Here is a 13,342-nt window from a genome sequence, read left to right on the forward strand (position 1 = left end):
TTAATGAATATGTTGCGTGGTGGGGACAGAACTTAAAGTTCTTTTACCTATCAATCAGCACCATTACTTTCATATCGTTTTAATGGGGAGCTAAATGAAGACATCAGAATTCTTCCTTTTAAAAAAGTACATGAAAAAAGAAATGAAAGAATTAACCAGTTGCCTCCAGATGTGCTTGAAGGAAAGTCAGTAATATTTGAGAGAAAATGCAAATGGCAACCTGCTGTGACAGAAAGCAATGCCTGAGAAATTGCATTTCTGGAGCAGCAAAAGCCAGGAATGCTGTCATCTGTGCAAGAGTGTCAGCTGGGAAAATCATGGCTTCTTCACCAGAACTTACCCAAAGAACAGGGTCATGATCTGTCTTCCTGATTTACATAATAAACTTAAGTTCTGACATTGAAATGATGGACTTGTTAGAAAACCAGGATTATCTGGACTACAAACAACCACTTCATGTCCAATAAACTCATTTATTTGTTTTACCAAAAAATTAGCTTGTCTTTTTAAATAACAGAAGACACAAGCAGTGAAAATTGTGTTACTCAAAAGCAAGTATTAACATACTGCTGGTTAGATTTATTTTTTTTAATGTAGATGTTTTGAATTCTCCATTCAGTAAGTTTTAAAGGAGATTTTTTTCTTTTTAAAATTATTATTTTATTATTTTAACAATGCTTAATGTAAATCTTAATCAGGATTTAACAATTATGTAAAAGAAAAAGATGTAGTTCTGTTCTCATGAAAAGTTGAAAAAATAGAAGATGTTAATACTTTGTTATTGCCAGTGTTTTTTTAATTATTCTTTAAAAAAAAAATATGATCCTCTGTCTTGTTAGGAAACAAACAAAAATTCAAGTGTTCCTAATAAAAATGACAAAATTAAATGGGTGGCAGAAAACATATCTGTATGCTATATATACAGATATGTATGAAACACAGATGTAATTGAAACACAAGTTGTTGTGCGGATGTGACAGTGAATATGGCTATAAAAACAACCTTTCAACAAAAGTGGGCCAGCATAAATATCCAACACAAATCACAAAACATCATTCATTGCAAAATGCACACTCTGATATATAATACAGTAAATTTTATTTGACTCTTCTGTCTGTCATGTCTCCTGTTATACATCAGCAGTAAATGATGGATACATGCAGTGATTTCTTAGCAATTAACTGATGTTCATTATAAGCAGCATTATCTAATAAAAATAACATCATTTTGAGGTATTTCACTCCTGTATTACTTTGAATTCTTTAGCAACAACAAAGTGTATTTATAAGTGGCATCAGGTAACACAATATTTTCACCTGTAACTGGACCAGCTACATATTGCTTGGGTCAGAATAAAATCCTTCTCAGAGAATTTCTGTCTGTCAAGCAATTGAGACATTTGATTTTAGTTTGGAGACAAAAGCTGCACAGCTCCAATTTATTTAATTCCTACAGCCATAATGACTGGCAGTTCTAAATAAACACTATTAATAAATCATTAATCTGTAACTAAAGTCTAGGCTCTTTCTGGAATGTTTGCCAAATGCCTACTTCAGGAAATCTCGCTGGAACATCTGTCATTCTCACAATTACAGCGGAGAGAGAAGAGCGAGCATTTCAGACAGCTAAATTAAAGCATGAGAAAAACAGCAGCACATTGGTTTCGAGACTGTAATAACTTCTGTTATTTACAATAAGAATTCAAAATGCCAAATCTGAAAATGTTAAATAAAGAAGGAACAAAATAGTTGCTGATTCAGTTTGGTAATGGGGACCCATGGCAGTGTAACAAGAAAAGATCCTTACAAGCTATCAGGAATAAGAGATGGGGACAAAAAATGAAAACGATGAAAATGAATAGGAAATCTGATGCATTTCTACCTCCCAACTCAGCCTCCAGGTTTCAAACGAGGCCTGAAATGTCATTCATGTAATTATTACCATATCAGGTTAAAAGCAATTTCAACTCAGCTGATTTGATTGTGCATTAATGGCTGCAAAAAGAAGATAAGGAATGTGCATGGTAAAAATAGCTGCCCATTACAATAGCAACAAATGGGGTCAACTTATTAGATAACCTTAAATTCCTTGATGGTTCAGGTGTTTTTGGTTTTTTTGTTTATTAAAGGTTAACGCCAAATATGAACGTGGAAATAAGCTAATTGAAGCCTTTCCTTCCTTATGTGGCCGTTTGAGTAGTGACTGACTCTTTTTGAGAGGGTTTACTAAATCTCAGGGTGCTGATGATGGAAGGTATCAGTAGCTGCATTTCTTGCCTGTCAGTGGTGGCTGCGAAGGACATACCTCCTCTTCACCGGAAAGTGACAGTTGACTTGTAATCTGTCAGCAACTGCAATTTAATTCCAGCAAAATGAAGAAAACGGAAGCTAACACATTGGTTACTGCTTCAGCCATAGCCAAGAGTCTAAAAGGGCCTTGTTGCCAACTATTGACCTGGCAGAAAATTGTTAGTGTTGCTGACAGGAGAGAGCCTGGAGCCACCAGCCTCTACAGAAGAGCTCTTTTCTTCATATATTTCAGCATTTCAGAGAATCTCTCCATTTATTGCTTTTCTGTCCTCTCTCATGTACCTCTTTCCTTATCTTTACTATATAAGACATAAGACTTGTGTTTTACCCTACAGGAGTTCTTCCCTCACATTTGCTTTCTAAACTACTGCTTACATTTATGTTGGGAATGAATTTGCAAAAGCCGCTGTCACTGCCTAATGGCTCCCTGTGTGTGGGCTGTGGTTTCCTACGTTTTGTTTGGACAGGTTTGGCTATGTCCTGCCTCTCTTTCAACTTCACTGGGCCTAAATAGATACAATTAAAGTACTTTCTCAGAATTTCTCTGTAATTATTTATGAATACTTTCTGCTGACCCGCTCACTGAGAGTATCTGGATGTTGGTCAAACAAGAAAAACAGGCAAGAAGGGAAGCAAATTTAAGGCATATCTCATCCAGCCAGTACATAGGAACTGCTAAGAGAAAAATCGGAGCAAAAAAAACCAGTGACCAGTGACACATGAAGGTCATTTTGACTATAAAACCATTTTAAGCCCTCTTTAAAAGAGACAGGCTTTGAAAGGTTGCTCTGGGAAACCAGACCTGCCAAGCAAGCTGCAGTGGTGATCCTCAGGAAAATAGACTACTGTCTTAAAACTCCTTTCCTCTTATGTTTTGTTCCTACTTAAGTAAATAAGTAAGAAGAATTGGTATGGAAGATACAGTACTCCTCACACTAATTGATTTGTGAAGTTCCTCCACAGGAGTTACAAAGACAAATCCTTCCACTATTTCTTAATCAAAGCCAGGCTGCAAGGAACCTGTATGTGCCTTGAAAAGCTATGAACGAGAAAACCAAGCAGGATATATGAGTTGAACAGCATGACTTCAGGTGGTGGTGGGGATATGTCCAAAAGGAAAACCACTATAAAAAGGAACTGAAAAGAATTCAATACAGTGAGATTTCTTTCAACACACCCCCCACCCCGAATTTAATGGGGTATTTTTGAAAAAAACTTACCCTTTATATTTGTTTATATCTCTCTAGTGAAACATCACTGAAGGAACACTTGTTTTTAGCTACATACGTATACAGAAGAAAGAATAATTTATCTGAATCACTAGAATTGTTTCTTTGTTCTGTCTGACTATATACTACCCTTGCCACCCTTATTCTTGGCAACAATAATAATAGTGTCTGCCACAACAAAATTTAAATGTTTTCAATTTCATCCTATATTCTGTAATCTGAACAGTATATAGAAGTAATTTCACTTCTTATTTAATTTGTATGAAATAGCGAAGAGGTATTTCTAAAACCTTTCTCTCCCTAAACTCATTTATCAATAAACATATAAAAACCCCCTTGACATGAATACTAAACACCTGTTGTCTAGTAGTGCTATTAGGTCAGGTAGAAACTAGAGAATTGGCACTGCCACAAAGTGTGTTAAGACATGTTTAAAACATTGTGCTCTTAGCGTCATATATAAACTATGCATTTGGGGGAAAAAAAAGCTACTAATCTTGTTTATTCTCCAACTATGATATTTTCGCAGGATAAACTCTAATTTACTGATTTATAGTATCACAGTGAATAAATAGGTGAGTCTGGTAAAATTTTCAATAAAAAAACTTTCCTTTTTTTGTTTACAAGAACGTTACTTTTCATTTTGACAGAGAGTCTTTTAAGTTGAATGAATTACTGTCCACAGAAATGGCTGGGCAGGGAATTCATAATTGGCTACTTAGTCAATTGGTTACTTTGAGTGTGAAGTAAGGACTGTCTGTGAAAATGAAAGCCAGCAAAATAATGAAACCACAAATTAGGCATGTCACATCTTAATAAACAATGATGTCTAATTATGAAAGAATCTGTACTTACTTGCCAAGTGCAAAACACTCCATCTTAACAGTAGTTCCCCTTGCAGCTGTAACTGTGTAAGGAAAATGGACTTCAATTTTTGGTTCATATTCCCCCATCACACCTGGAAAATAAGGAAAGTTTAAAATATGAAATATCATCAGTTTTCCATTTGTTGAGATTATCACAGAAAAACCCTGCAGCTTGCTTTTTGAACCTGCCCATCAGTAAAGCCAGTAATTGATGGAGATAGCCTTGTTTGATCTGATATGCTCTGCTCAGGTCCAGTACATATTCTAAAATGCTCTTCAGGGTTACCGGCAGCACAACAGTGAGCTTAAGAAAAAGGATTTATTTTCTCAAACATGAGTTAATATTTACATTTTGAAAGATTAAAGCAGGCAATCAATTTTATAAGGGTGAGAATTTTCACAGACCAAAGATTTGTTTAGCAGTGCAGTGACAATTATGACAAATAAATCATCATGTCATGCTGTGTTCAACTGAGCTTCTAAGCTCAGCAAGAAAAACTCAAATGATGTAAGAACATTTGTGTACGCAGATACAAACAGACATATGCAGACACATACAAAGTTCAGTTATTTCATTTTCAGTGACCCTTTTAATCTGGGAGACGATTAATTTTATCAGGACAACACACTTAGTACTGTAAGATACAACTAGAAAAACATTCAGGAATGTGAAAAATATAAACATTGAAATCAATAGAGTTATCTGGCATTTGCTGTGGAGTGACTGACAGCTTTGGAGAATCACAAGAGCTGAGGAAAGGATAAATGAGCAGGGAAGGGAGACAGGTTTTATAAGGCCAGGTGAGAGGTTTGTATTTGATGCAACTTACAGGAAATGTCATAATCAGAATGGCAGGAGAAGAATATGACTCTAACAGCTGTGTTCGGTTAGACAGAAGATGGGGGAAGCGATACTCAGGAACTAAAAGCTGTATTAAAGTAAGAATTGTTCAGATTTTTACATGAGGAAAACTGAATAAAATCTGACTTGTGGGCACAGTAGCAATAAGACAAGTCTAGTCTAAATCTGTAAAAATCAGTCAAGAGTCTCCAAAGAATTCTAGAGCAAGCAAATAGGAACAAGAGAGGAAAAGAAAGGAGAGAAAAGAGATATCTTACGCAAGAAAGAGAAAAGAAAGGAGCATAAGGAGGAACACAGAAGTAGGGGAATATGAGATTTGCAGCTGAGAGAAGACCAGCTGGCAGAGATAGATGGAAAAACAATCCACAACCTATTAGAGCAAAATATAATATATAAGGCTGAAATGGGTAGAACATATACTTCTAGCTCTTCAAATGTTCCTCATGGGACTCGGGAGTTTCCAGTGGAGCTGTGTTCTCTTCCTTCTTTTGTCCCACAGGCTCCTGCAGCTTGGTTCTGGGAGGAAGTCTAAACATATATGCATTTAAACATGTCTTTGGGGGCTTAAGTTTAGTTAGAAAATCTAAATGTGTCTGATATGTGAATCAACAGAAGTAGAAGGTGTAAAATGCTTTTAATTCAAACAATATAATTCCATAAATAATGTGGCTTTGTAAGTAGCAGTAGATTTATTTTTAAAAAACATAATCATGCAAGTATTACATATACCAAAAATAGTGATCCATTTTTCCTCAAAAACATGACTAAATCAATGTTTTGACATTGCTTTATGAATTTGTGGAGAAATACTGCCCCTTGTATGAAAAGGCAAATTCTGAACCAGTTCTGTCATTAAAACTTAAAAGGTATTTTTTTGTAGAAAAAAGAAAATTAACCTTTGTGTCCTGGGTATTAAAATAAAGTCAGAGCATCAGCCAAATTGTAGTCAATTAAAATTTTCCCTAGCCTAGACTGAAACCATTCCTAGTCTAATCTTTCACAAAAAATATATTCCCACTGGCTTGTACTATGTCAATAAATTTCATAATTTAATTACAGTCCTTGTGACTTCTTTTACTGTTTTCTGGCTTTTTTTCGTGATTATGCATACAAGTTTCTGATTCATCTCAGTTGAGTCATTCATGATTTTACAAGATATCTGTCAAATCCCCTTTTAGCTGTGTCTTTTACAGGCTGAAAAATCCCAGACTATTAATCCTCCCTTACAGTGAATTTTTAATAAATGTGTGATCATTCCTAGTGCCCATGTTGCACCGTTTCAAATTCCAATCTATCATTTTGAGATAGGAAGACGAGAACCGCACAGTAATATCGAAGCTATAGATCTTTCTATCACAGGTTGTTTGGGGTTTTTTTGTTTGTTTGTTGGGTTTTTTTCCTTATTGCTTTCCTGATGATTCAGTTCCATTTGCCTTTTTGCACTTCAGCTGATGTTCATCCACAATGGCACCCTAATCTCTTTATGATAATATCTAACAACGGTATTATATTTTTTAGGTTTAGGTATTAAATAAATTTGTACTGGGTGGCATTATTTATCATCTATCCACTCTATTACCACAATATCCTTTTGCACCTCTTCACAGTTAGGTTTAATTTTAACTATCCTTAATAATTTTATATTAACAAGATTCTCTACCTCCATGTTCATTTCCTTTCCAGATGATTTATGTGTTGAATGGTGAAGTCCCAGAAAAGTATTCTGTGGCTTCACTGACAATCTCCCAGTTCTCCAAACTGATCAGATACTCCTACAACAGGTGGATTTTTTTTATCTGTTGTTAACTCAAAATGGGGCTGTCCTTCAACCCTTCTGAGAATTTAATTTCTTTGACAGCCTTTGATGAGTGACCTTGTCAAGAGCTATTTGAGATGAAAGTAGACAGAGTTACCTTGACCATTCCTATTCATACTCTCTCAGACTCTTCAGGAAGTTGTATACAGATTGAAGCATGACTTCCTCTTTAAAAGCTGTGTTCGTGGTATATGACTGTATGGTAAGATTACTGTATGGCAATGTGATAAATACAATCCTACTAATTGTACTTCTCTATGTATTTTCTATCAAAGCCCTTGACACAGAAGTCAGACTTACTAGTCTGTAATTCCTCAGATGTTCCTAGGAGTCCCTTTTTTAAAAAAAGCACCTTTTCTACCTACACTCCTTTGAGGCCTGAGGCCCGGTGAAGGAAAATGGTACATCCCGGGGGATTCTCCCTACGTTCCCTTGTAGTGAACACTACTGAAAATAGTTCATTTAGGTTTTGTGATGCAGCCTTATACTCCTGAGGCATTCCTTTTAAATCTCTGGCATCTGTTGACTGTGCATACTTGCTAACAGGTTTTATGATTCAATGAATTTAAAAAAATTTTTTTTGCTTTTGTGTAAGACTTTGTTCCTGAAAATCATTGTGTTAAATTGTCATATGCTATTAAACATTTGAGGTTTTTAGCCCTGAAAAAAATGCAACTTAAAATAGGATTAAACTATTCTTGCTTTTAAAATAATACAGTACTTATGAACACATCCGAGGGACAATATTATCTTTCAGATCTTATGTTTTTAACTTACATTAGCTCCCTTTAGTAGGTGCAATTTCTACAAGTATTGAATGGTCTTAGCAAGTCATGCCATCATTTCATATTCCTAATGAAACGCCAATCTACTAATGCTTTCTACCAGGTCCTGTTCTTCTGGGTTATTGTTACACTAGCAATTGACATGCCTGCAGCAACTGGCAGAAAAATGTAGAAAAATTACTGAGCAATCGCTTGATGTCCCTATGAAAATTAGGAAACAAAAGTCTATTATTGCAAAGGAATATTTTTCATCCTTATTATTTATGATCTTTGAGACCAAGGGGGCCATTACAGTTTCATAGACATCAAGGGAATTATCAAAGCCCTACCTTCCCACGTTACACTATAATTGCTTTGCTATGGCTGTTGTACCTCCAGGCTCTTTATCTTTCCCAGTTTCTGTTTTGGTCACTATGAGTCAGTAATGGTAAAAGAACCACTATCTGCATTTTCATCAAGACTTGTTCATTTGTATCATCAGGTGCTAAAAGGAACCTGAACTTTTAAGAAATATCGAGGCCTTGAGTTATGTGCATTAGAATCAATCTCTCAGACTTACATACATGACTCTCTTTCAGAGGTTTGGTTAAGGCCATAAAAAATTCTCTCAGTCATTTTTTATTTCCAGTTATCAAACATGAAGTATAACAATAAATAAAATTGATCAGCACAGAATAATAACATAATATACGATTTTCAAGCGGCTAAGAAATCACAGAGCACACATGGTCTGAGCACTATAGAGGAATGGAGAGCCATTCTCAACGCTCCCATGCTCTGCCTTCCCATGAAAATACCTCCTTTTGGACAATCTTTTACCTTCCCAGAGATGACCCCCATGATTCAGTCTTCTTTAGGCTAATTAGTTAGTTTACTACACTCCCTACTTCACAACCTCTGCCTTTCAGCTGAGTTAAGAGCTGGGTATGAAAGTGCTGAATTTGTGATTGGTATGAAACACACCGCTTCAAAATAAATCTAACTAACCAGATCTTGATATTTAGTCTGGGATTAAAAAAGGGGTTAAAATCCAAACTTTCCTATTTGTTTAAGTAAATCTTACCCCAGGCTTTATTCTGAAACAAGTCTTCCCACCTTACATTTCCCAGTCTCTGGGCCTCTGCCCTTTCAGTGTGTATGAGAAGGAGAGCTCTCCACATCTCTGTCCAGCCAGGGTCTTCCCTGAGTGGGTGAAGCTGAACTGAGATGAAGCGCTAATAACCCTTCTGTTATATCTCTGATTAACAAAAAAGGCATTGATTCAAATGACTGAACATATTGCAGGACTAAGCACAGACTGACCTTGTTAGAATTAATGGCTTGTTAGTCACATGGACAGAAATGGAGCTTAATATTGATAAAAGAGATTATTTCCTACTCCCTCCTTCAGATATTTTTTTACAACAATGCAATTATCACAAAGCAACTATTACATAATGTCCAACTCAGGTAAGGAAAAATCTTCATAAAATCAGGTTTAATTTTAATAAGTGGTTTCATTTAACAAGTTATTCCTCTGACTTGGCTGCAAATCTGTGACTTGAGCTCAAATCTCTGCTACCCAAATTGTCCTATGAACCCTTAGCTACACTGTTGTCTGCATTTTAGTTTTCCATCAAAAAATAGAGATGACATAATTCACTAAATCACAATAATGTGATAAACACTGATTGTGAGGTCTTCACATACCACAGGAATAGATGTAACAGAATTTCGAACATTAATAGATATTACTACACCTGAAAGTGTTTACATTATCCCCTGTGGGCCATTTAATGGAAATGGAGAATGGAATAAAGTAGCAAGATCAATTTCTGATTGTCAGTCCTTTCAGCTAAACACAACTGAAAGAGCTACAGACAGGATATCAGTCATTATCACTTTGAAAAGGACTGCTCTACCTCTTCCTTTAGCCTACCACTCCATTACTTTTACAACCTCAAATGAAGAGTGTAGAAAAATTGTGGGTCTATGACTGTATCCACACAAGAAAAATTTTTGCCTTCATGGGGGGAAAAAATCAGACTTCTGAGAAATCATGACACATCATCTTACTCCAGCTGTGGAGAGGCTAATGTTTCTGTTCCATTAGTCCTCCAGATATTAACTACTGTCTTGAATCTCCCAGAACATAAGCTTCCATGATGGCTCCTTAAATGCTTTCAGCTAAAATGATTTGGGTTTGTTTCAAACTGTTTAAGTAATAGCTCTTTAACTTACTTCAAAAACTATTTTTTAATGGAACAGATTACAGGAAATACTTGAATAAGTGGCTGATAAGCTTTCAAGACAGTAGCTAGAAAAAAATACAAGATTCCTGGCTAAACATCGTCAGAATGCTAGGGAGAAAATGAAAGCCAAAGATTTCCTATAATCAGGAGAAAGATTAGGCACAGATTTATACTTGCCATTATTTTTTTATTAGCAAAAGATACAACCCCCATAGTTCAGTGATTAAGAGTGTTTGCCTGAGAGCTTTGGGTGAAGTCCCTGATCTTAGTCAGATGGTGTAGGAATGTTAATCCGTTTCCTCTTACAGCCTGGACAGTGCTCTAATCACAAAATTATGGGGGATTCTTATTGGTTTGGATGTTTCTCTCAATTTCTGGGAAACCTCCTGAGGAGTGATGAACTTGTCCTGATGCATAAGAATTTTCTAATAATTTTACAGATCAGAAATTGAGTTCCCTACCACATTGTAATTATGATCTGTTGTGTGAATATGTATCCAAACACAAGAAAATTTTCACTAAGAAAATATGGCGGGAATGTTCATGTATAATTTCTTCTCCTATTAATAATCTGTGATGCAAACTAGGGTTGTCTATCGTGCGGGCCTTTTTGTGACAAATGAATATTTAGATTTTCCCTGAAGACCTGCACCATTAAATGTCCCCAGATATTTACTTGGAAGAGAGAGCCGTGAATACACACATTTACAATGACAGTAAATTCACAGCACAAACCGAATTAATTCAAATATAATGATGATATATTGATTGATATATTAATTCAAATATAATGATGATATATCAGGTGGACTATCTACTCTGCCTGGTGGCAGAGCTAAGAGAGGATGTAGGTAGACTAAGGAGCATCAGGGAGTCTAAACAAGAGATAGATAGACTGGTGGAACTGCACTCTGACCTCCCAGAAACATGAACAGAGACGGCCACCAGAAAAAGCCCCTGATCAAAGGGATTCAGTATCCTCCCCCCACCAGGATGTAGGCAGGGACTTAAGGGGAAGCAGTGAGTGGAAGCAAGTCCACGAGCAGGGCAGCAAGCAAATGCCCTCCTTGCCCACCACGCCTCCCCAGGTGCTTCTGCACAATAGATATAAGGCTCTAGAAGTGCAGGACCAGTCAGGGGACAATGAGGATTTCAGTCCATCTACACCAGAGGAGCAGCCAAGACCAGAAAGACATACCCCCTGTATTACTACAACCTCCACAAGGCAGAAAAAATACATTATAGTTGGAGACACCCTGCTGAGGGGAACAGAGGGTCCAATATATCAGGCAGACCCTTCTCATAGGGAAGCCTGCTGCCTCCCAGGAGCCTGGGTTAGAGATATCACTAGGAAACTTCCTAGCCTGGTACAGCCCTCTGAATACTACCCATTACTGTTCTTCCACGTGGGAGGTAATGAAGTTGCAGTACATGGCCCAGGGAGATTAAAAGAGAATTCAGGGCCTTGGGATGGTTAGTGAGGGAATCTGAGGCACAGGTGATTTTTTCCTCCCTCCTTCCAGTTGTGGGCAGTGACATTGGAAGGAACAGGCGGACCCAGTCTATTAATATATGGCTCCGTGACTGGAGTCAACATCACAATTTTGAGTTTTTTGACAATGGGGTGTCCTACACGGCACCAGGTTTGATAGTGTCAAATGGGAGCTACTTTTCTCAAAGGGGAAAGAGGGTCTTTGCCCAGGAGCTTGCAGGGCTCATTGCCAGGGCTTTAAAATAGATGTGAAGGGGGAGGGGGAACATATCAGGCTTGCCTGTGGCAAGCCGCAGGAGGACACACAATGGTTAGAGGGACGGGGTGCTAGTATGGGCCCTCAACCTGTTGCCCAGGGGTGTGCTGGGGACACTGCACCACAGTCAAAGTCTTGTGGAGATGAGCTGGGGGCTCCTGAGGTAGTAGGAGACAACAAGAAAACTTCCGTGGAACAACTTAAGGGAAACAAGGGCTGTTCCACTAGGAAGGTGACGTGGCCAACAGCCCAGCTGAAGTGTCTCTACACGAATGCACGCAGCATGGGCAACAAACAGGAGGAGCTGGAAGCTACCATGCTGCTAGAAAGCTATGACCTAGTTGCCATTACTGAAACCTGGTGGGACGAATCCCATGACTGGAGTATGGCTATCAATGGCTACAGGCTGTTCAGAAGGGACAGGCAGGGAAGGAGGGGCGGGGGTGTTGCCCTCTATATCAAGAAATGGATAGAGTGTGAAGAGCTGTCCCTGAAGAATAGCCATGAGCAGGTTGAAAGCTTATGGGTAAGAATTAGAGACTGAGGCAACAAAGGGAACCTTGTGGTTGGTGTCTACTACAGGCCACCTGATCAAAGGGAGCCTACTGACGAAGCCTTCTTACTCCAGCTACAGGAGGCATCGTGCTCGCAAGCTCTTGTCCTACTGGGGGACTGCAACCACCCTGACATCTGCTGGAAAAGTAGCACAGCGAGCTGTAGGCAATCCAGGAGACTCCTGGAGTGCATTGAGGATAACTTCTTAAGCCAGGTAATAGAGATCCCTACGAGAGGGGATGCGATACTGGACCTGTTGGTCACCAATGCAAGTGAGCTCATCAGTGATGTCAAGATTGGAGGCAGTCTGGGCTGCAGTGATCATGCATTGGTGGAGTTCACAGTCCTGAGGGATATGGGACGGGTGAGGAGTATAGTCAGGACCCTAAATTTTAGGAAAGCAAACTTCCAGCTCTTCAAGGAGTTAGTCAGTAGGACCCCCTGGGAAATGGTCCTCAGGGACAGGGGAACAGAACAGAGCTGGCAGATCCTTAAGGATGCTTTCCATAAAGGGCAAGAGCTCTCAGTCCCCAGATGTAGGAAATCAGGAAAGGAAGGCAAGAGACCAGCACGGCTGAGTCGAGACCTGCTGGTCAAACTGAAGAGCAAGAGGCAACTGCACAGGCAGTGGAAGCAGGGACAAGTATCCTGGGAAGAGCATAGGGACGCTGCCCGGTTGTGTAGGGATGGGGTCAGGAAGGCCAAGGCGCAGCGGGAGCTGAACTTGGCAAGGGATGCAAAGAATAACAAGAAGGGCTTCTACAGGTATATCAACCAGAAAAGGAAAGTTAAAGAAAGCGTACCTCCACTGATGAATAAGAATGGTGACCTAGCATCAACAGATGAGGAGAGGGCTGAGGTACTCAACAACTTTTTTGCTTCAGTCTTCTCTGGCAACCGCTCTCCTCACCCCTCCCGAGTCAATGGACAACATGTTGGGG

General features: G+C 38.5%; 1 protein-coding gene across 1 annotated transcript in view; it reads right to left on the bottom strand.

Annotated features, from left to right (window-relative positions):
* CNTN5 (contactin 5) overlaps positions 1 to 13,342 on the bottom strand; it is a 269,554-nt gene that overhangs the window by 153,763 nt on the left and 102,449 nt on the right. The window contains exon 7 of the mRNA XM_075499526.1: positions 4,394 to 4,496. Coding sequence (XP_075355641.1) covers positions 4,394 to 4,496 — 103 coding nt within the window. The remainder of the gene's footprint in view (positions 1 to 4,393; positions 4,497 to 13,342) is intronic.

Source organism: Mycteria americana, chromosome 1 (assembly GCF_035582795.1).
Source record: "Mycteria americana isolate JAX WOST 10 ecotype Jacksonville Zoo and Gardens chromosome 1, USCA_MyAme_1.0, whole genome shotgun sequence".
Classification (NCBI taxonomy): Eukaryota; Metazoa; Chordata; class Aves; order Ciconiiformes; family Ciconiidae; genus Mycteria; species Mycteria americana.